Source organism: Convolutriloba macropyga, chromosome 2 (assembly GCF_964194025.1).
Source record: "Convolutriloba macropyga chromosome 2, txConMacr16.3, whole genome shotgun sequence".
Lineage (NCBI taxonomy): Eukaryota > Metazoa > Xenacoelomorpha > Acoela > Convolutidae > Convolutriloba > Convolutriloba macropyga.
Genome location: NC_134469.1, coordinates 34,607,277 through 34,631,156, shown reverse-complemented (window position 1 = coordinate 34,631,156; position 23,880 = coordinate 34,607,277). Strand labels below are relative to the sequence as shown.

The 23,880-nt window shown below is 36.8% G+C and overlaps 3 protein-coding genes across 4 annotated transcripts in view; all 3 read left to right on the top strand.

The window, feature by feature from the left end:
- Positions 1 to 23,880, top strand: part of LOC142358622 (glycerol-3-phosphate dehydrogenase 1-like protein) — a 457,482-nt gene that overhangs the window by 290,302 nt on the left and 143,300 nt on the right. The gene's annotated exons all lie outside the window — the stretch shown is intronic.
- Positions 12,390 to 12,899, top strand: LOC142335241 (transcription initiation factor IIA subunit 2-like). The gene has a single exon (XM_075383656.1). It carries the CDS (start codon positions 12,491 to 12,493, stop codon positions 12,848 to 12,850), a length of 360 nt encoding a protein of 119 aa, XP_075239771.1. The 5' UTR covers positions 12,390 to 12,490; the 3' UTR covers positions 12,851 to 12,899.
- LOC142358623 (signal peptidase complex subunit 2-like) overlaps positions 22,420 to 23,880 on the top strand; it is a 29,332-nt gene continuing 27,871 nt past the window's right edge. The window contains exon 1 of the mRNA XM_075410076.1: positions 22,420 to 22,727. Within this exon, the coding sequence (XP_075266191.1) occupies positions 22,519 to 22,727 (209 nt within the window). The 5' untranslated portion in view covers positions 22,420 to 22,518. The remainder of the gene's footprint in view (positions 22,728 to 23,880) is intronic.

Here is a 23,880-nt window from a genome sequence, read left to right as displayed (position 1 = left end):
TGAATTTAAAAAATGACACAAATGTATAAAAAATTCCACTACAGACTATTTTGTCGGAAAAGCTGTTATTATGGCTTGCTGATTCATTTTGATGCACCAAAAACCTTTTTCCATCTTGAGGAATTTTGTGACAATTAAATTGTACTTTTAGTTACGTTAAAGTTCAATCAATTTAGAGAACTGAAAAAGGAAACCAAGTTGACACAGTATTTACAAGGTGTATTTTTCATAAGTCATCAGCTGTCAAATCTCAATCAACAGCAGTTGTCACCAAAAGGTGTACCATTTTTTGTTCCTTTGTGGAATCAGCAGTTCCAAAATTTGTCAAACTGACAAATTATTTAACTGGAAACAAAATATTGATTGGTCACATGAAGATCAGCGAGACAATATATGCTCTGCGTTGCCCAAAAAATTCATTGTTTTCCACAAATTTCCGTGCTAGAAACAAACCATTTAAAAATCAGCAGACTTACCAGATGAAGCACAACTGAAAAACCTTCTTTTTCTGGGAATAAAAAAAATTGAGATAACTGTCTGGATTTCAACAATTTATGCGAATACGTGGACAATTTTTGATCGACTGTTGAAGTAATTTATTTCCAGCTACAAAAACAATCTCAGCTGACGGACGAAAAACCTCGATTTAATAATAAATCCAAACTTTTATTTAAACACTTAGGTCGCACTGCATCACTTATCAATTTAAAAAAAAGCCGAGTTAAGTTCCCTTTTTTATCAAAACTTTTTTGTCCTTCTTGTAGGCGTTAAACTTTTTATAGCAACATATTTTGACTAAAATTGAAAAATTTGCCTGATGTTTTTTCTGAAATCCGAGTGCACCGAGAAAAAAGTTCTATCCAGAAAAAGAAACTTGGAAACAATAAGCAACTACACACCAAATTGGTAGTCAAATACAAAACTCAGGTATGTTTAAAAACAAACAACTTGTCATATCAGCCACAGAAAATTAAGTTCTTAATCTCAACGAGAAGCAAAAACGAGCAGTCAGATGGAATGCTGTTTTTGCGGCTTCCCTGAGTCAATACAACAAAAATAGCTATTTGATTTAATAAAAAACTATTTCAGATAACAAATTTTTAGAACACAAAATCAAGAGTACTATAAAAAAAATCGCTTTACAAAGAAAACTATATGAATTGTTCAATAACTGCCGATCTGCCGCTCGTTTTCTTTTAAAATGAATTAGTTTTGTTCCGAGTAAATTTCTTTTAATATGGACTAAACATGTCTTATAGATGCAACTTTAGTCTCTTATGTTTGAAACTAGTTGCTGCAAGTGGTTAGAAAAATTGAGTTTTTAGCTCTTTGTTTTGCTCCTTATTCTAAAACAGCGCACCTATTTTGGAACACAGAATTGAGGACAAAACTTTTTTGTTTTTTTTTTATTTTGAAAATGCGACCTGTAAGTCTTTTTAACTCCAAAAACTGATTTTCTCCAGCTATTCACAGAAATCTCGGTTCAAGATCCCATAAAAAACTTTTATAGAATTTGACAATTTTTGCATTTTCTGAAAAAGCTTACAATAACCATGCACAAAGTGTTTGATTTATTTGAAATATTGACGGAACGTCAGTTTTTAGAAAGCAAAATTAAAATATAAAAGCACATTTCTTCAAAAAAATATTTTTGCAACCAACTAAAAAGTGTTAATCTCTGTTTTTCTGTGGATAACCACTTGCACAGGTGCTGAGCCAAGATACCAGACAATATCCTATTTAGTGGTTTTTTAAACTTTTAGGATGAAATTAACCTTTCAACGATTGACACAATTTTTTCAACAGTATTTAAGATAAGAAGAGTTAAAAGCAAAACGGCTTTTCATTAAATTACTAGATTTTGTCTGAACAATTCTGGCCATTTGAGTTACGGAATTTTAATTAGCAAGTTTAAAATTTTTTTTTCTCCAAGATTAACTGGAAAATTTCATTAGAAAGAACTTCAATCAGAACATTCACTGTCAGCTCGAAAAAGTAAGAAAAAAACCAAAGAAACGTATAAAAATGTTGTTAACAGGTGATCCCTATTTTTCATAGGTGGTATCTTTTATTGGTTAAGATATCTGAACTGGTTAAGGAACAAAAATTTAAACTGTTTTTCAATCCCAGTGTTAAATAAAATTTTCATAGACAATTTCTTTTTGTCAGCCATCGCTTTTTTTCTGGGAGTCTTGAATTTCAAAAAGAAAGACTAAGTTCAATTATCGACACATTTTCCAAAATATCCAAATAATCTTCAGAAGAAAGGGGTCTTCACGTACTCGTTTCCCGATAGCTTTGAGAAGCTCACTAAAAAGTCATTACCTCATTATGGCGATCCATAGATTAACACCTGACAAATGTTCATTGTTATCGTGGACTTGAATTATTCTAGCATTGTTCACGATTATCAAAATGATTTTTTTCTCTGGCTGCTGAAAAGTTTAGAATCGATACTGAGATGTCTTCGCAGGATCAAATAGAATTGGCAAGCAGGAGCTTTCAAATCCAAAAACTTCTCGGAACGCTTCAGTCGAGACAGCATTACGTGTGTCGTCATCAGTTCTAAAGTTTACATGTCAACATGGTCTCCAATTATCAAAACTACATAAGGCTCTAAAGTTCAACCGGGGTGACTTCATGAAGTGCTTTTTGCACAGAATACAAAGTTGCCACAACAACCCGATGTCAGCACTTTAAGAAAGCTTTCAAAATTCTTAAACAATTCTTGCTTCGGAAGGACTAGTGAAATTTTGAGATGTCGTTACATGATGGTGTTTGTTGAATATAAGAAGAAAGCAAAATACTGCTGCAACAAGTACAACTTTGAGAAGTTCATCGTTTTTCGAGAGAAACTTGTCGTGATCAAGATTTGCCCGAAAGAGACTGGGTGGAATAAACCAAATTATCTTGATGCTGGTATCTTGGAGCCATCAAAATGTCAAAATAACATCTGTACAGATTCTATCATGCAGAAATGAGGCCTTTGTTTGACAAAAACGCCAAGTGAATGTACCGTGACACTGATTCTCTGTTTTACGTAATTGAAACTGATGGCATATACCGCAATCTTGCACAGCTGATACTTGATTTGAGTGATTACCCCAAAGATCATCACTTTCATAGAAAATTGGACAAAAAATTGCAACTAAATTTATCAGATGAACTGAATGATGAAAATGTGACGGAAGCAGTTTTTATAAAATCAAAAACCTACCCTGTAAAGATATTGCAAACTTTGTGAAAAAGACATTTCATCATGAGAAGTTAAAGGATGTGTTTGAATCAAGAACTCTGATGACGAAAAAAATGAACAGCGCTACAAGTGACAGACACAACTTGCACATCACGGAAGCCAACAAAATTACTTTGAGCTTTTTTGATGATTTTTGAAACGTTTAATCTGAGTGACGGTTTTTGCTCATATGCGTATCGTCCTTATAAAACTGGTAAAATACTTTACAGAAATCTTTGAAGTGCAATTTTGAGACAAATGAATGCGAAACCATAAGAGATTTAGCTGAACAACTGGATTGTAAGATTGAAGAAACCTATTCTCCACATCATCATGGCTTCTGGCAATTTTCTCAAATTGAGTCTGATGAAGAAATAATTGATTTTGAGGCAGCTACCAAAGAAAAGCTGTTCTCAAATTGTCTATATTGATTTTGAGGCCGAGGAAGAGCCACCTGCAACCAAACAACCCTTTTATAGCAAGCACCAAATTCTGATGAAGCTGCCCAACTCCACACGGATTGAGAGTCTCAAGAGTTATCGACGCGGAGACACAACAACCTGCGACTGCTCGGCGCAGCGCTTCTTTTGATAATAACAGCTCTAATAGTGAATTACAATAGCTTCTTTCTTATTCGTGTTTTACCTGAAAAATCCAGATCTCCGCCAACACACATAGGTGTACGTCCAAGGTGCTGACGGAGAAGCAATAATAAACAACTCCTTTTATTAAACGTTGCAGTGAATTAAAACCGAACGTGATATTTATATTTTTTTGAAGAAACTTCTGGGCAATAGTCCCACAGAAGCCCCACAATGTTTGTTAGAAATAATGTATTGTGTGTTCTTAACGTTGTTTTATTTATTCATTTTTTCCTTCTCCCAAAATCAATAAATTAATATCTGCGAGCAGTCCCTGAAAGAAATAGAGTCGTTTTTATTTGTATAGTCGTTTCCTCTGAGTCACGAAATAACCGTCGCGAGGCACGAAATAACCGTTGAGATTTCATCCGCGGATTTTTGGGTACCGACCAAAGCGAGGAATAAACTCATTCATTGAACACCAATTTTCCATCAGAGCTAACCACTCTATTAAATCTAGTCTAATTAAACCAACTTTTCTTCACCATAGTCTACTTAACAATTTAACCTATAACTTTCCATTTCAACCAAGTACCACGCTCCAATGACATAGAGTATTGCGCACGGACGGCTAGTATAGTGGTGACAGAGACTAAAAGTAAATAGAAAACCACCACCCAATAATATTGAGCGTTGTACTGATTTCTAAAAGAAATCTTTTTTTTGTTTGAAATTCAACTTTGGACACGAGTCTGACGTCTTAACATCACCACCCGAAAGAAGAATTTTGAACGGGTGTCGGGATTTGACAAGGAACACTGCCACCTTCGAACTTTCAAGTGAGTATTCTCTAAATTTTCGATAATCGCAAATCCTTTCGTACATGTTTTTTTGATTAAAAAATAGCGTTCAAAATTAAGGGAATTTGAATTCGACATAATTTGACTTCAAATATACCATTGAACCTTGTGTTTTTTGAATTTTTTCAAGAACAAAAATACAGTGTCAATAAGATTCAAAAACTGGTGATTTAGAGTGTCAAAAAGTAGTTCGGGTTATGAACATAATTATTGAATTAATTTGAAAGACAGCAGCTTTTAAATAAAACACTAATGGCGCGGCACTCCTCAGAAACGCTGTTACCGGAATCTTTTTTCTGGTTCAAATGATTTTGAAAGTTATGTTACACACTTTGAGCTCTTGTCACAACTTCAGAAGAGGCAAAGAAAAAAAACAGTAAACAGCGCCGAAACCGAAATTGATGAACGGCCGCCTTATTTTGCGTTAAAGCTACAAAAGTCGGCTATTGATTTCTATCGTACACTTTCGGAGGACACAAGGAAGAGCTATGATGAGACCGTAAAAGCTTTCAGACAACATTATAATGAGAAACCTGTAGTTTTTCGTGGGAAGCTAACCAGGAGAGTCCAGCAGCCGGGTGAAAAATTAACAGATTTTCTCGGAGACTTGCAAACTTTAGCCTTGAAAGCATACCCTTAGGAGTCTAATGAGATAAGGGAACGTCTAATTTTGAGGGGATTCCACGAAGGCATAGAAAATAGTCAGGTACGACTCGACCTGAGAAAGAGCTTGGGTGACGCGGATATAACTTTAGACAAAGCTTTAGAAAGAGCACTACATATTGAAGCAGTCACGAGAATTGAGGTGGAGGATAATGAGCCGCCAGTTTCTTCCATCCAGTCGAATGCAAGCACTCAACTAGTTAATTGCATTAACAATTTAGTGCGAACACTGCAGACTAACCAATCTAACAGGCAAGATAATAAAAAGTTTTCATCGCAAGGAGCGAGGCCAAAGAGTTTCTGCGCGGAAGTGAGCGTAGTTCAAAAGAAACTGTAGATAGAAATAGAAACTATAGTAGCTATAACAGAAGCAGCGCTGATAATAGACGAACCAATTGGGACAGTAGAGCGCAATCGCCAACACCAGGCGGCGAGAACAGAAGCCGAGATCGGTCGCACGAGAGTCGTGCTGAGCACTCAAAGACAGCGATGAGTTTCGAGAGAGAAAAATGTCGCCGTTGCGGTCAGCGAAATCATGCATCTAAGGAATGCAAGAGTTGTTTTGATTGTGGGAGTCCCAATTATTTCAAACGAAATTCCCGTATTTAAACAAGAATTAGCTGAAGATGGTAGGGCTTCATTTTCAGCTAGCTACGTAAAAACTTTGCGTGGCGGAAACAGCCCAGTGGAGGCCTTGTTTGCCATAATAATGATAAAAGACAAATTGATAAAGGCCTTAATTGATAGTGGAAGTAGTGTTAATCTTTTAAGTGACACACTCTACCAGCAATTGTGTGAACCGAGCCAGATCAGAGTGTGCAATAAAGATATAATAGCTGCCAACAATGGAAAAATGCCTGTGAAAGGTTCAACAGATGTTCAGGTCCGACTTCAAAAATTTACACTTGAGATAACAATTGAGTTTCTAATGACCAAAATTGAAATATCGCCTCGTTTATTGGGCATGCAATTTTTATAAAATTTTGACTGTATTTTAAACCTCAAAAAAAACGAACTCTTTTGCGGGACAATTGGTAAAACATTACAATTGTCCCACTCCCAACGAAGTAATAAGAATCTGTTTTTAATTGCTGCTGAGGATCACGAATTACATCGTCGCTGCGAAGTTTTCGTTAAATGCAAAATTATCGATGAAGAAGGTAACATAACACAGCAAACAGAAATTATAGTCGGACCCATGAAAGTGTTTGAAGACAAATCACACTTATTAATAGCGAGATCGCTGAATGACATGGTTGATGATGTCGTATGGGTTCGAGTTCTGAACAATACATTAGAACCAGAGAAAGTTTACAAAAATGCTAAAATCGCATGTTCGGAAAACATTGAAAATTTTTCAAGAGTACAACAAAATAACCCTGAAAATAATGGAAAACATAGGGATGAATTTGATTTTGAGAAACATGTGAACTCAAGTTCAATGAGCTTGTCTTGTGAGGAAATGACAAAAGTGAGGTCACTTTACACTAAATATGAGGTAATATTTTCGCAAAACTCAAATGATATGGGATTTTGCGACCGAATTTATCATAAAATAAAATTTAAAAAGGATGATGTGCCATTCAGACGTAGATACGGCACCATGAGTTTTGAGAAAAGAACAGCCATGAAATAAACTGTTGAAGACTTTGAACGAGACGACTTAGTCGAACCAACAAATTCCGACTAGGCAGCACCATCATTACGTGTACCAAAAAAGGATAGAACCTATCGAATGGTTGTAGACTACCGTGGTCTGAACAAACAAATAGAAAAAACATGCTGGCCTTTACCACGAATTAATGAGGTTATTGATTCACTGGAGGGAAATATGTACTTCTCGAACATAGATCTCTTATCGGGATACTTTCAGATGGCGATCGAGGAAGAGAGTCAGAATTTAACAGCTTTCATAGAGCCTCTAGGCCTGTATAAGTTGAAAAAACTCCCTATGGGACTAGCTTCTGCTCCGGATGCTTTTCAAAACCTAATGGCGTTAATTTTTGCTGGCCTCTTTTACGAAATGGCTCCAGTGTATCTAGATGACGTTATCGTTTTCGAAAGAAATTTCGGCGAACATCTGAAACGATTAGAACTAGTTCTCGAACCTTTAGCGGAGAATGGAATAAAGATTAAGGGATCAAAATGCAATTTATTCCAAAAAATGTGTCAGCTTCTCGGGGCACATAATGTCCGAAAGTGGAGTCGAGTTCGACCCAGAGAAATTAAGAACGGTAGAAAGAATGAAAGAACCATCGTCCCTGAAGCACGTCAGGGCCTTTCTAGGCCTTGTGGGCTATTATCGGAAATTTATTCCGGATTTCGGAAAAACAGCAGAAACTCTTTACAGATTACTGAATAAGTCAAATAAATTTGAATGGAGTACAAAGTGCAAAAATGCGGTAACCGAATTTAAAAAAGAAGCTTTTGGACGCCCAAGTTATAGGATAGCCAAACGATACGGATCCGTATACATTAACTACGGATGCTTGGATGACAGGAATAGGAGCAATTCTAACCCAAAAGAAAGGAACGGAGGATACAGTTATTGCAGATGTTAGCAAAACATTGAGTAAAAGTCAGCGAAATGATTCAGCCACTAAGCGGGAATTTTTATCAATTGTTCATTTTACCAAGCATTTTAAAAACTATTTACTTGGTCAGCGTTTTTTTAATTATAACGGACCACCGGGCGCTTGTCTGGATCTCTGGTTTTAAAGAACAACACGGAATATTTGAAAGATGGATAGAGAAACTTGGGCAATTTAACTTTGACATCAAGCATAGAGCAGACAAAAAAATCCCACACACAGACTGTCTGTCGCGTATAAACATAGAAGACGATGAACAGACAGCTTTTGTTAACGCTATTGCGATTGACGCAGAGCAAGGCAATACCGATTATGGTAGTCGAGGTTGGCAGTTAGACAAACTGCAGAGAGTACAACTGCGAGATTCGCAGCAAAATGGCAAACTACTCAAAGAAGTATACTCCTGGGTACTAAACAAAAAACGACCGGAATCACGGCAGATGAAAAATGGAGCATCAAAGGAGTTATGGAAATACTGGGTTCAGTATACAAATCTTTGTCTCATAGACGGGATTTTGTATCGTAAGCACCAAACAGAACCGAACTTTGAGACTGCTTACCAAATGCTTGTGCCATGGGAGAGAGTGTCCAACGTGCTTGAGCTGTTGCATGACTCTCCTAGCGCAGGTCACTTTGGAATTGAGAAAACCTACCAAAGGGCTCGTGAAAGATTTTATTTGCCGTGCATTAGAAGGGAAGTAAGAAACTGGATAGAAAGCTGTTACGTGTGCCCAAAAAGGGAAGGCAGTAAGCAGAAACATTGGCATTCACTCACAAAATGGAAATCTAGTCATCCATTTTGGCAAGTATCTCTTGATATCATGGGTCCACTTCCCGAGTCTAAGGGAAACAAGTACCTTTTGCTTATTGGTGATCAATTCAGTAAAAGGTACGAAGCCATAGCTTTACCCAATCAAGAGGCAAAAACCGTGTCGAGAGCGTTTGTTGAACACTGGATAGTGATATTCGGGCGTCCAGTCAATCTACACAGTGACCAAGGGTCAAACTTTATGTCAAAATTATTTCGTAGTCTTTGCAGTGAACTAGGATTCAGAGGACATCAACAACGTCCTACCACCCACAAGGGAACGCGATGATGGAAAGAACAAATCGAACAATAGAAGAATGTCTCTCCAAATACATAGGCCAATATCAACACGAGTGGATGAAATTTCTTACATTAGTGATGATGGCATATCGATCATCAATTCATAGTGTAAAAAATACAGCACAGCGTATGTGGTACTGGGTTTTCCACTGTCACTACCTGTAGACTGCATCTATAGCACACCACAGACCGCAATATATGCAACACCAAGTGACTATCTTCTCGCAATGAATCAGAAACTACAGGAAACGCATCAGTTGATGCGAGATTAAATGGATGTCGAACAAGAACGCCAGAAGAACTAGTATGATCGCAGTAAGTATGGATCGAAATATAAAGTTGGCGAAGAAGTCTTAGTTTTCAACCCAACGGCAGAAAAGAAGAAACAAGAAAATTTACTTCTTTCTATATAGGACCATACATAATTGTTGAAAATATAAACGATTTGAATTTCAAGGTAGAAGATAAAAAGACGAGGAAATCTATTATGGTCCATTATGACCGACTGAAGAAATATAAAACACGAGAAAAGCCATTCACGCCTGAGCCTATTAAGGAGAAGAAGAATACCGATTTTAACGGCTCAGACGATGGCGTTTTAATTGAAATAGAATCATCAACAGACACCGAAAGCAATCTAAACACAAAAAAATCAATCCGAAGCTGAGGATGCTATCGATTCACTAAATGTTAAAAATGGCACGTCTGAGAATGAAGCTGAAGAATCAGAGCAGGAAATTTCTAAAGGGCAAGAGAAGGCACAAAAAGTTGCCAAGGAGGAGGTGCAACTTCATCCAAACCTATAGAGTACACGGGAAACAAAGCAGCAGAAACAAAAATTCCAAAACCAGAGAAAAAGCCACAGGAATCTAGTAAAACAAAAAATACTGAAGAAAAGATTAATAGTAATCCCAAGGCATCAAAAATCGTCCGAAAAAAGCATAGGACATTGCTGTGTCAGCCTAACAGTCTGCCTCATTTTTAAATTTGTGAAAAATTTTCCTAAATTGTTCATATAATTAGGATTAGTTATTAATGGAGCGTCTTTGCGACAACTATTGGGAAATTATGACCCCATAACGGAACGCGTATGTCTAATCAATTACTCAAATTAATAAATGAACGCCGAGAGCAAAAGAAAATGACTGAAGAAAAAGAGTCCCTAAGAGAGTCAGTTGTTTTAAAAAAAGAAAAAGAAAAATAAGTTGTCTTGAGTTCAAGACTAAAAAATGGAAGGAACGTCTCGAGTTCGAGACCAAAAAAAAGTTCTCTTGAGTTCTGGACCAAAAAAGAAGAAAGGGCAACGTCTCAAGTTCGGGACCAAAAAAAAAATTGTCTTGAGTTCAAGATCAAAAAAAAACGGGAACGTCTCGAGTTCGAGACCAAAAAAAGGAAAAATCTTGAGTTCTAGATTGAAGATATCGAGAAACTTTAAAAGCAAAAAGGGTTTTTTTAATCCAATACAGCGGGTAACGAGATTCCACAGATTGCCGAATATGTATACTACATGCCAGAATTGTGGAAATTTATTTCCGAGATTTTCCCAGGAGTGTATCGAGTGGAACCTTGTCTGTCGCGGACTCGGAAAGTATCTACGCTAGAATATCTGGCACCAGCCAAGATTCGGTCGCGTGCTCTGCAGACTGAAGTGGAACTGCAAAACCAGTACTAACTGTTAAAGAAGTTGAAGAGTACCCTCTTCACTTCAAAAAGACCTCGTTGAGCTTCGACAGGAACTGGATAACTACTGCAACAAGACCAAATAGGCAACAAAAGAAGTTTTGGGTAAATGGAGCGCCGAGTGTGAGGCGTTAAGAGACAACTTAAGGGCAGCAGCAGTCAGAAGTTCTGAACAGGAGCAATCAATTAAGGTATTAAAGCAAGAGTTGGCCGATTTGAAAGTTAAAATTGCTAAGAAGGGCGAAGCCATCGAAAATATGGAGAAAATTAATGACCAATTGAGGTCAGAGCTTGAGCAGCGAAAACACTACAATCAGTATTTGGCCAACGAATGACGAAAAAAAGATTCTCTCATTGATCGAACAAATAGTACTCTTAGGAACGAAAAATCCAAAACAAAGGCCACGGAGAAATGTTTATTCGAGATTCGGAACAAAAACATTATGAACCCGCCTGCAACGTTATACGAGATTTTGTTGGTAAAATTTCTGCTTCAAAAGATCAGTTCAAGAAACACTACCTCAAAATGAGCTTGTTGACGCACCCTGATGCTGGTGCAGACGAAGGATTCTTCAAGACCATGAACCGGGCATATCAAATTCTGACAAATGATGCGGCGCGGGAAGCGTACAACATATTTGGACTTGACGAGGCAGAAAAAGTTATGAACAACCAAAACTGATAGTTAAACTGTCCATATGAAGCTGCAAACTTTTTGTATAGTAAGACGTTCACATAAGATCTGTGAATGAAAATATTGTTTAATTTTGAGTGAGTGGTGAACTCTATTCTTGTTAAGAGGGGGGCAGTGTGAGTGTCACACGTATATTAAAAAATGTACTAAAAACCTTGGGTTTCAAGGTTAAAGATTGTTTAAAATTTGATTTATTAACTGGTTTATGGCTGACACAAGGTTGATAGGTGTCAGAAAAGAAAAAAGACCTTTGATTAGACAAAGCTCGGGCTTCGAGCGAAATCAACGAAACTGACATATCTTTGTTGACTTAGTTGATTTAACACGATGATGGAACCGATATTGGGTACTAACCAAAGCGAGGATTAAATTCATTCATTGAACACCAAACTTCCATCAGAGCTAACCACTCTATAAAATCTAGTCTAATTAAAGCAACTTTTCTTCACCATAATCTACTTAATTTAACATATAACTTTGCATTTTAACCAAGTACCACGCTCAATTAGCCAAAGACATAGAGTATTGCGCACGGGCGGCTACTATAGCATGATCGAAAATGTTTGGGGAAAATAAGCCAAAATTGAGTTCAGGTGTATAGGTTTGTTACCACTAAACGCTATAAAAACGTAATGGTAAAAGTGATCCCAAAGGCTTTAAGGTGATCATAAATAGGGTAAATCTCCCGAAATGATAAAAGTATGTTGAAATATGCCAAAAGATTGGACTAAAAGTGCGGAACTTCTATACCTCACTTTTGGAATAAGTGAACTGTCTTTTTCAAATCTTCGAAATTTCTGAATATCTGGAAGCAAAATGCGACCACATAAATTAGTTTGAGTTGCCATTAGAAAATGCAGAAGTGGTCTGCGCAATAAAAGTGGGGCTGCATAAAGTTCTATTAATTAATCGCGCTCATATTGGCTGATAGAGCACTTTTTAAGCTGCAGTTTTAAGTGTTCTGTACTTTCAGTTGATTTGTGATCCTAATTAAATCTTTTGCCTTGTTGGGAGAAGCGAACTGGTTTAAAAGAGCAAGTGATTATCTCTTTATGAGGTTTTGCGCTTGTGCTACGTTATGACCTACCAATTCTACCGCAAGACCACACTGGGCAACTGTCTCCAAGATGCACTTGACGAACTATACCAGCAGAAGCTGATCACTCCTGGCATTGTGACGGAGGTGCTGAACCAGTACGACAGGGCTATTGGCAAAGTTCTGGCTCACAACGTTCGGACCAAATTGGCCGTGAAGGGTGATCTCCATACGTACAGGTTCTGTGATAACGTCTGGACCTTCATATTGAATAACGCTGAGTTCACAGATTCAGCAGACGTTCATGTAACTGTGAACAAAGTGAAAGTTGTGGCTTGTGACGCCAAGGCTACATCTTCCGCTAATAATGCACAGTCAAGTAGAAGTACTTCAAACACATGATATTGAATTTATTTAGTTTTTTTTTCAATTGAAACATTTTGATCCGTAATTTTGTTTAGAATATTTAGAGGATTTGATCGGCCGTGCTTTGTTATGTTAAGCCTCAGTGTGTTTACTGTCTCAACAATTGAACCTTTTGGTCAGAGGATTTATTACTTTTCTATTACCTTTCTTGTTGTTCAGCTGTCGTTTCCCGACGTATTTAAATCTAGCTTGATAAATGGACTCTAGTATCGGATACTTACTTTGAGAGTCCATTTATATCCACAACAAATGTGAAGAACTACGTCCGGGTAACTTAGATGATAGTTTCGTTAAATTGAGACAGAATAGGTTAGATGGTCAAGCTGTAAGGTTTAATTTACTAGAGATCCTGTAGTCAAAATTACTGTTCCTTTGATTTTGAAGAGTTGGCAGTAAAGTTTTTCTCTGCGGCGGGGAATTTTTGATTGCTCTCGAACGAATTTCGAAGCAATTATTGTAAACATTTGTGTCTGTGTACGATTTGAAGAGGAGTATTTGTATTCTGCCAGTTTTTACGACTCGAAGAGGAGTATTGCCATTCTACAGGTTTTTTTTAGCTGAAGCAAGTTTGCTCATCTTTTCGAACCTTTACATCTGTTTTTGAACATTTGACTTCAACAGTAGTTTAGTTTGTACTTTAGCTTCCGCCTATAATGCGACGTCAAGTAGAAGTACTTCAGTTATTTTTGGCATAAAATCTTTGGCGCTCTGAATTACTTACTATTACTTATATTACTTATTATTATTAATTGCTCTTGAACGCAGTTCATAGCAACTATTGTAAACGTGTGTGTCTTTTTTATGCAATTCTTTCGCTTGACAATTTTGCGCTTTTCTTCTAGAACATGCTTTGACTTCTCAAGTGACTTTTTTACGCTTTCGTTCATCATTTTTGAGTGATCTCTAGTTCTCCAAAGTTGCTAATACAAAATCGGTTGAACCATAGCAATATTAACTGACTCGTAGCGCAGTGGTTACTGAGGGTGGCCATGGATTGAGAGGTCAGTGGTTCGAATCCCGGTGGGGTTCATATTTTTAACGTAAATGTTTGCAATCTACCAAACAACTTGGCATGTCGTATAGTTACTTCAGAGCTTGACACTTAACTGAATTGATTATCCTGTTCAGCACTAGGATAAGTTATAACCAACATGTTGGACTTCGTTAATTTTTTATTTTTGGTTGACATAAATTTGCCTGGAGTAGATTGGGGCCTTTGTGTAGTGACAAACCCTAAGAAGAATTTTTCCCGAAATTCTCAAAAAGTACTGATTTTTAATTCTATTATACAACACAGAAAAATCAAGTGATTGTTTTCCGGGAACTTTTCTCAATTCAGCTGTCATTGCATCAATTCATTATAGATTTTCAGATACAATAATCAGCACCAAAATAAACATTCCAGTCTTTGCAAACAACCAGCATTGACTATCTATTCTTTCAGAAACGCCAAAATGCATCAATACTGGAAATTTGTAGTCTATTCGTTAGCTGATCCTAGGACATAAACTTAACGATTGGAAGTTTGTTGTAAAAGTTCTGTTCCTCAGAGAACGAAAAGAAGCCTCCGAGTATTTTGTCATCAACACTGCAGGAAACCTAATCAACACTGCTAAGCGATGTCTAGTCGTCCTCAATGCTATTCAAGAATTAGAAAAAAAATAGTCAGATCCTCTGGAATCGAATAAAACGGTCTACCTAACATGAGCTCCCTGTAATTTAAACCAGAAGATTCGAAACTTACATCGTGTAGACACTATGGCTGATTTGTTCAACAAAATCAGTCAAGGCTTTCAGTCAGTTTTTTGCATTCGTTTTTAAAAAAGATTTGAACCCTCTGTTGGTTCCTGTCTCATCAAAGAAACAACAAATTTTTACAGAAATTAAGTTTTTGTGTGAAAGTTTGTGAGAAGTTATTTCAGGCCTAGCTTTTACTTGTTCATTCGGGATCCAATTCTGATGACTTTTTTGTACTACTGGTCTCTGGAAACCGTTCTAGAAAGCCATTGTACCGATTATTACCGCCGTTTACAATTAAAATTGTTGACAATAAAAAGTTCCAAACTACTGGAAGAAAGCAGTTATCGGCCCATTGCATAAAAGTGAATCCAGACATAATTAAAATTACAGACCAGTATTATCAGTACCCATAGAGCTAGAATCATCACAGCGCAAAAATAAAGTTTTCATCTCTGTTTCTGAAAAGTTTGGGTTGTCTATACACCTGGACGAAAATTCATAAGATCCATCCAAAATAGCAATTAATTCTGGGACAAAAACGGAACCGAAGAAAGTATTAGAACAATTTGCGATCGCAGATCTAGAGGACGGAGAAAATGAGTTTTTGTGTGAAAGTTTGTGAGAAGTTTTTTCAGGCCTAGCTTTTACTGGGTCATTCGGGATCCAATTCTGATGACTTTTTTTGTACTACTGGTCTCTGGAAACCGTTCTAGAAAGCCATTGTACCGATTACTACCGGCGTTTACAATTAAAATTGTTGACAGTAAAGGAGTTCCAAACTACTGGAAGAAAGCAGTTATCGGCCCATTGCATAAAAATGAATCCAGTCTTAACTAATTAAAATTACAGACCCATATTATAAGCACCCATAGAGCTAGAATCATCACAGTGCAAAAATAAAGTTTTTATCTCTGTTTCTGAAAAGTTTGGGTTGTCTATACACCTGGACGAAAATTCATAAGATCCATCCAAAATCGCAATTAATTCTGGGACAAAAACGGAACCGAAGAAAGTATTAGAACAATTTGCGATCGCAGATCTAGAGGACGGAGAAAATGAGTTTTTGTGTGAAAGTTTGTGAGAAGTTTTTTCAGGCCTAGGTTTTACTGGGTCATTCGGGATCCAATTCTGATGACTTTTTTTGTACTACTGGTCTCTGGAAACCGTTCTAGAAAGCCATTGTACCGATTACTACCGGCGTTTACAATTAAAATTGTTGACAGTAAAGGAGTTCCAAACTACTGGAAGAAAGCAGTTATCGGCCCATTGCATAAAAATGAATCCAGTCTTAACTAATTAAATTTACAGACCCATATTATAAGCACCCATAGAGCTAGAATCATCACAGTGCAAAAATTAGGTTTTAATCTCTGTTTCTGAAAACTTTGGGTTGTCTATACACAATTCTGACAAAAACTCATAAGATCCATCCAAAATCGCATTTAGTTCCGGGACAAAAACGGAACCGAAGAAAGTGTTAGAACAATTTGCGATCTCAGATCTAGAGGACAGAGAAACTCCGCTATAAGACATAACAGAAGGTAAAGACTTAATGAGCCAAGCGTTCGCAGCAGCCTAAAACAGTGAGAGGAACATGAAGGTTGAATTGTTCATTGAAACGTTGTCTGTCCGATTCAATCCAGTTTAAGGGGCTGGATTCAATATAGTTTAAAGGGCTGGAGTCAATATAGATTAAAGAGCTCGAGTAAAATTTGCTTGCCCAATTGAAAGGGCTGGAGTCAATAGTGATAAAGTGCAAAATTCAAGGTATATATTCTATTGTTAATGAAATTGTTGTGAATTGTCTGATGTATGATCAAGTATGAAAGATTAAACTTTACAAGAATTATTTGAGTTTGATATTTGAAATGCTCAACGAAAGAGAGGGGAAGGCAATGAAGATAATTAAAACCGGCGATTACTACGACGGTGTCAGGTTTTTGGTGGGGTAGCAATTCAGAACACGTCACAAGTCCACCGGCCTAGCTCTGTATGCGTGAACTGCTCCTGCCTTTTCTTCCGTGATGTAATTGATTTTGGATGTGCCTATTGCCAAGTTCGTGCACGTCTCTGGTTGTTCATGTGTTGAGAATCTTGAGCTGCTCCTTCACATCTAAACAAACCAGTAGCAACAGGGGAAAGAAAATGCGGAGAGAGTGAGAGGGGGGGGTTATGGTGAATGAAAAATAGCAAGAGTAAAGAAACAAGCTGGTGAGTAAACAAACAAGAGAGACAAGCTAGTGAGTTGGTGTGGGCAAGGATCTGCGTACCAAATGGGAGCAGTAAGCCAGAACCAGTGTGCCAGGGTCAGAATCCAGTCACCAGTGAGCCACCATCATATACAATATAAAACTATTTAACATAGACATCACTGCATCGTATATAATTTTAAAGACAAGGCATTATTAGAGCTGCGTCAAGAGAATTAAATTTCTATATAAGCTAATTTGTTATGAATCTAGTCTCCCCTCCCGCAGTATGGCATTGCGAGAACTATGAATGTCGGTCGGCTGTTTGGAACCAAGGCACCCTCTGAGGCATATGATAGCGCTGCGCAGAAGAGCAAAACTGATTCTCGTGCGCGTATCTACATTATTGCGTCCGAGTATGATTCGTCTTTCTTTTCAGCAATGTTGTTAGCTTGTTGTTTTATAGTGCGCGTTGCGGACGGTCCTGCGCCCCCATGCAGGAAAACACGAGCGGAACGAAGTTACTCTTCTCGACGTCAAGTATTCGTTGCTCATACTTCAGGCACTTCAACGACTCATGATATTTGTACGCTTCTACGAGTTTTTCGGGCATGACTGGGCAAGTAGGTTAAAGATCTTTATGTAAAAAACCACATTGAATTCCCATTATGTTATTAACAGCAAACAACTAAATGGGCAGTGTAGGTCAAAGTATAAATGAAATAAACTAAATATATTACGGTTTAAATTGAGACAGTGGTACTATGAAAACTTAAAACTTTTCCATGATGCCTTGCCGTATAACGCATTATTCGAGTTTTGCTTATATAAATGAAAGAAAAACATTTTCAGATGCTTCTTTAGAGCTATTGGTCTTGCATCCAATTCAATTATTTTTTTAAAAAAAAACTCATGTTAAGAAATTTATTATGAAGGGTTGAGCCGATATTCAGGATATAGTTTTCTAGTGCAGATGAGTTTATTTTGTGATTGAAGCAGTATTTTTTGGTTCGCTGCCTGTAGCGTAGATTTGATGTTGGTAAGTGTAGTTTTTCGAAAATCGGAAGCTGTTTACTGGTAAATTTCAAAATAATTTAGTACTTTATATTCCAAGAAAAATTTTATTGGCAGAGTTTGATGTTTTAGTTTCAGATCAGAAGAACTGTCGTATTTTTTGCGATTGAAGCACGTCTTTACAGCCCAGCTTAATTGTTTCTCCAAAGTAATAAAGATTTGTTTTTTGAGCTGGCCAGTAAAAGGCCTGAATAGTGTAAATGACTTATCACTAAGGCGATCAGAAGTAGTAGTCTTGTCTGCTCAGGGAACGGGCGTGATATACGTTTTAGTGTTGTCATCCCTGTAGCCTTTTTGCGTAATACGTGTTTTAATTCTTCTTGAAAATTTAATGTGCAATCAAGATATATTCCAAGGTATTTTACGCAATTGACGTTTGGTGTTTTTTAATTACCAATTAACAGATTGTTTCTTTTTGTTTCCTCTAGTTTGGTTTTTTTTTGAGAATGTAATAAATTCACTTTTTGAGTGATTGAGCATTAGACTGTGTTTTTGTAATATTCAGATATATTTCTTAAGGATTGTTCAGGATTATATGTTGCTAATTTTAGGTCCGTATTGTATGTAATAATGATAGTATCATCGGCGTATTGAATTATTTCTGTATTAGCAGGTATCTGTTTGTTCAAGTCATTAATGTACAGGTTAAAAAGAAGGGGACATAAAATTGTTCCCTGTGGGACACCTTGATATAGCCCAATCCAATCGGATTCCACATGATTCACTATGGTTTTTTGTAGTCTGTGTGATAGATAACTTTCTATTAGGTTTAAGGCATTTTTGGAAAATCCTAATTCATGCAGTTTGAAGAAGGGTGCTAGTAGAGCTGCAGTGATAAAATTATCTTTATATATATGGTACCTTATAATTTCAGTACAGTAAACGAGGGCGTCAATCGTTGAGACTTTGTTACGAAAACCAAATTGAGTATTGGAAAGCAACCCAAACTTCAAGTTATTCTAAAGTTTGCTCACGAAGCAAACGCTCAAAAACTTTTGCTAGTGGGCTTGTAATTGAAATTGGTCTGTAGTTCTCAGGCAAAGAGCTTGCTACTTTTTTAAAAATTGGAGTAACAATAGCCTTTTTAAGATCTTCAGGAAATTTTTCTTCAGCCAAAAATTGGTTAAAAAGCAATTTGATTGGATCAGCTAAAAAGAAAAACCCATCTTTAAGAGTTCATGATGGGATATCTGAAGGACCTGATGGCTTGTTTGAGTTTTTTTAGAGTCAGTAAGACTTCTTTTGTGGTTACGAACCTAAAATCAAAACTGTTTTTAGATGTTCTATGGTTGGTGGGAAAAAAGTTGCAAGCGCTTCCAATGTAATCACCTAATTTAGAAAGTTTATAATTGAGCAATTGGGCCATTTTGAAGTTATCAGTAATAACATCATCAAAACAGTTTTTGAGGTAGAAGATATTTTGGGAGAACTTAGTAGAGTTTCTTGAGTCATTTATAATATTCCATTTTGTTTTTTCCGAATCTGCTTTTTTAAAGATGCTCTTTATGAAATCATTGCTCTCTAGTTTAATTTTGGATTTTTCAGTCCGTATGAAGACCGTTTTTCGAGGGGCGTGATAGCGGATCACCTCAGTCAAAATTTTCCTAAGGATACGATACATGTCTTCAGCGTCAGATGCCGTGTAAAGAACATCCCAATCAATTTGTTTCAGGTCTTGCAGGTATAACTTTTTACAATATTTTGATTTGTCGAAGATTGTTTTTCTTCTTGGAGGCTGATTTTTATTCATAGTTACATTTGTTATCATTGCAATGGCTTTGTGATCCGATATAATGGGCGATTCAAAAGTAAAAACATTGGAATGAGGCAACTCATCATCTTTGATTACGAAATCAATCAGATTTTTTCCCCTTGTAGGTGTTTTGTTGACCACTGATAGACCATAAGGTACAAGAATTGTGTCCATTTTGTTTCTTTCGTTGGGGTGAAGTAATTTATATTGAAATCACCAAGTAATAAAATTTTTTGCTTTTTATTCCATAATCTATTTGCAATGCTAATTCTTCGAGAAAGATGTCAGTTTTTCACTAGCAGTGAAGGAAATTCTTTGTAGGGTAGAGTGAGCTCAACCCAAAGTGTTTCGAAGTCTTTGCTCATTTTTGGAAAATCATTACGGTTTTTTGGATTGAAAATTTTGGGGATTAGCAGCATTACGCCACCCCCCTTTGACTTTTCAGATATTCGATCACATCTGAAGCAAGAATAGTAATTGCTGTCTATGCACCATAGATTAATATCATCTTCATTAGTCAACCATGTTTCTGTAAAAGCAAATACAGTATTGTTCGAGCACTCTTTTAACATCTTTTTCAGTTGTTCTCTTTTATTGACTAAACTCCGGCAATTTAATTGAAAGAAGCATAATGGATCCTTAAGTTTTTTTATTTTCGGAGAGGAAATTTTCATAGGTTAGCGATGGCCCAGGATTACGTTCAACATCACCACACTTTAACAGGTAAATGAATAATCCAAATAGAACATAACTACTTAAAAATTTAAATATAATCAAAGCGCTACGTCGTAGAGCAAGGCATTTAATTTTTAATGAAAAGAAAAACTTTTTACAATTAAGATATGACCATAGTGGTCGCCCCACTGCTGTCAGAGACGCGGGACGAAGAAAGGCCTCAAACTGCAGCAAGGAAACCAAAATGAACAAATATTGTTTATTGATCATAAGGAGGGTTTCACGTTTTTCTACTCATTTCTGACCTCAACATAGCTCACGTTAGTAAGGTGAATATCTATAGAAAGCATTGTTGTTGTATGGAAATGCATATGAGTTGTTAGAGTACTGTCTGTTTACAAGAGGGTTTCTCGACGACATTTTTTATGGCTTGAAGTGTTAGAGATGTATGTGTTTGTCGTATTGGCATAAGTAGGATGTGTCTCTCGGATTTTCGAGATTAGACCATCGGATGTGTCGATTAGAATTCTCATTAGATGGTTTTTTAGAAAAGGAATCCCAATTCGATAATTTAGGTGAACATTGTCGTGATACAGTTAATTGTACTCGCTGTTCTCGTAGTCCGTTAAATCAATTTCACGACCAATGTTATCTGCTTTTGCCCCGATCTCTTTAATCAATTTGTTGAAATCCAGAATATTGATATCAGGATCATTTTCGTAGTAAGTTTTGATTAAGTCATTGAACTCATCATACATCCTATTTTTTGCCATATTTGCGCTTGTGTTTTTCATCGGGATTACCGTCATCAGGTAAAATTTGTCTGGATTGAATTTTTCCCGACATAATTTGACCAGCTGTTTGTATTGTTCAAATACATCTTTGGGTTTGCGTTCGAATTTGAGAAAGCTGTTTGTACCATCTTGCAATATTACTGTTTTCATTTTTGTCTCTGGGTATTTTTTCAGTAATTCCAAATTTTCTATTGTCGTCGAGCCCCTGTATGCATGAACTGTTATATCGGTTGGAATAGTTTCGTCAGTTTCTAATTTTCCGATAATGCTACTCCCCAAAATAATATTTTTTGCCTCCGGGGGTTTCTATTATTGGGAACGTTCTAACCATTTGTTCCTCTTTTGATACTTGCGTGGTGCTACTAGAGCTTGCCTCGTTACTCCCGAGGCTAGATAATTTTTGGTGGACAGAAGTAATGTAATCTTCTATAAACTTTTCTTTGTGTTCTAATTTTTCATAGACTTGCTTGTATAAATCATACATTTGCTCTCGATTGAGCTTCATGAAGGCTTCTTGAGGGAGTTTCATTTTTGATGGAATTTAAATTTGATTATGGATAGAACAAACGATGGAAGAACTTGAGAATAAATCAGAGAGAATAAATCAAATTGAGAATAAATCAGTGAGAAGCTATGTTTAAGTCAGAGTATGAATGCAGAAAAACACTGAAATTAGAAGGTCATTTTAGATGTGAAGAGATCAACTGTTCAATAGAAAAGCGCAACTGTCTGTGAAAAGCGCAACTGTCTGTGAGAAAAGCGCAACTGTCTGCAACCTGTTTGGCTGCATTTGTTATGTCAAAGAAATAACGGCTGAAACTGGACCCCCATTGGCAATTCGCTTTTATGCCTTGAAGCAACTGAAGAGTCGGCTCAACTTCGACATCATAGCAAACGTCATGCATAATCTTATCAAAGGTCTCTCAGATCTCGTTGTGTCTCATGTGTGTGTATATCCACCCTTCGCACAGTGGAGAGCATGTGATAGGGTAAACTTTTCACCACATGGACGTATTTTTGGCCTCAATGTTATATCTAATGCAAAGCCCGTCTCTAAATTCGGGCTTCGATAGTGTAAAACTGTAACGTTTAAGCGGTAGAGCTGTGAGCCAGTTCGAGGCTCCTTTTTTCCGAAGCCATTTCTAATACGTGGCGTTGCTCGGTCTGAACGCTTTCCATAAGATTTTTCTTTAATAAGTTTATCACAACATTTAGGCTAACTAGGCAACAATTAATTCATTAGGGCATCTGATTGCGCAAGCTACATTGTTGAAATGTTGGGTAATATCCAAGAAATGAATTCTTTTTATTTTACATATGATAACCATCTCAACGTTTATTTTTCAGATTTTCTGAAACAGAACTACCAGTTACCAACAGTATTGGGAGTTTAAGTCAAAGATTAGGTTGCTGACTACAATGGGATATTTGTTCTCTCGCAATGACGCCAATGAGAGTGAGTCATCTGGTAGTGCTGAATGTGAAGAGGGCAAGAGCAAGATCCAAGTGAACAAGTGGGACACCAGTGCTGTCAAGAATGCAATAGACGATGCAGCCAAACAGGTTGCAGAGGAGAAGTTCAAATTCAGCGAGACTTTCCACCTCATGAATATACGACTTGCAATCAGGTAAATACAGACATAGCAAACAACAATTAATGGATCTCTGCGTTGAACTAGCTCCTATTTGAGAGCATGATAGAATGCTTGAATATAATGGGTCATGATTTTTAATTCATTAGGGCATCTGATTGCGCATGCTACATCGTTGAAATGTTGGGTGATGGATACTACTGATATCGCAACATGGGTGGGATGTGATAGAAGACATCTACAGAACAATTGATAGCAGTCATGAATTTAGTTTATGAAATTGAATTTGCATTATTAATGTTTCTAGTAGAGGGCGTCGTTGGTATTGCGCATCAAAATTTATGTTTTAAATTTTTACCATAGAAAAGTCAAATTATCTATTGTGATGTAATTTTAACCTAACAAATTTTTGCGCATCGTATTTCATCGGAGTCTGAAGCAGTCCAATTCTATTAACGTCCTCCAACTGTTTTTTTTTTTGCTTTTTGTCATTATTTTAGAATTATTTGGTTAAACCTTTCAAGCACGGTTTTAGTTTTGTCCCGTTCTTTCTGTCGGTCTTTAATTGAACATGAGTGCGTGTTATATTTGTGCCCTTCGCTACTATGGTTATGGTAATTTTTGTACGTATTAATGTCTTGTATGACTTCCTAAGTTGAATGGATGACTTGGACTTTGAATTGTACCCGTCGGTATGCATTGAGCAATTTGATCAATCACATTCAGCTGGTTTTAAGAGTTAGTAGTATCGGTTACCTGCACGAAAAACAGTTCCTAGATAGTTTCATGTTTTATGACAACGATGTGTTTTAGCTGTTTTCTCAAAAAAATTCTTCTCTAGAGACTCGTTGAACATAAACAACAGAAGCTGTGATCTCTTTTTAGCTACTGTGTCATGGCAGACGCAGGACGAAAAGCCCTACCTGCCACCCATTCCACCAAATCATGCAATGTTTGGCTATTTTTCAAAGATATGAAAAACGGCAAAGCTTTGTTGCACCCTTAAACTCAGGATTTCAACTCAATGTCAACTTTCTTAACTAACAATTCAAAAACTATTATTAGTAGGAAGTATCAGGTGATCTTTAAATAATTCAACAATCTAGGGTATTTACTCTGAAACGTACAGGACTAATTTTGACAGATTTTCAAAATGAGTGTTTTGCATGTTTTGTTTTAAAGTGCAACC

Bases quoted from the DNA above. Each gene is read 5' to 3' on its own strand.
- LOC142335241 (XM_075383656.1), top strand. From the start codon at position 12,491: ATGACCTACCAATTCTACCGCAAGACCACACTGGGCAACTGTCTCCAA.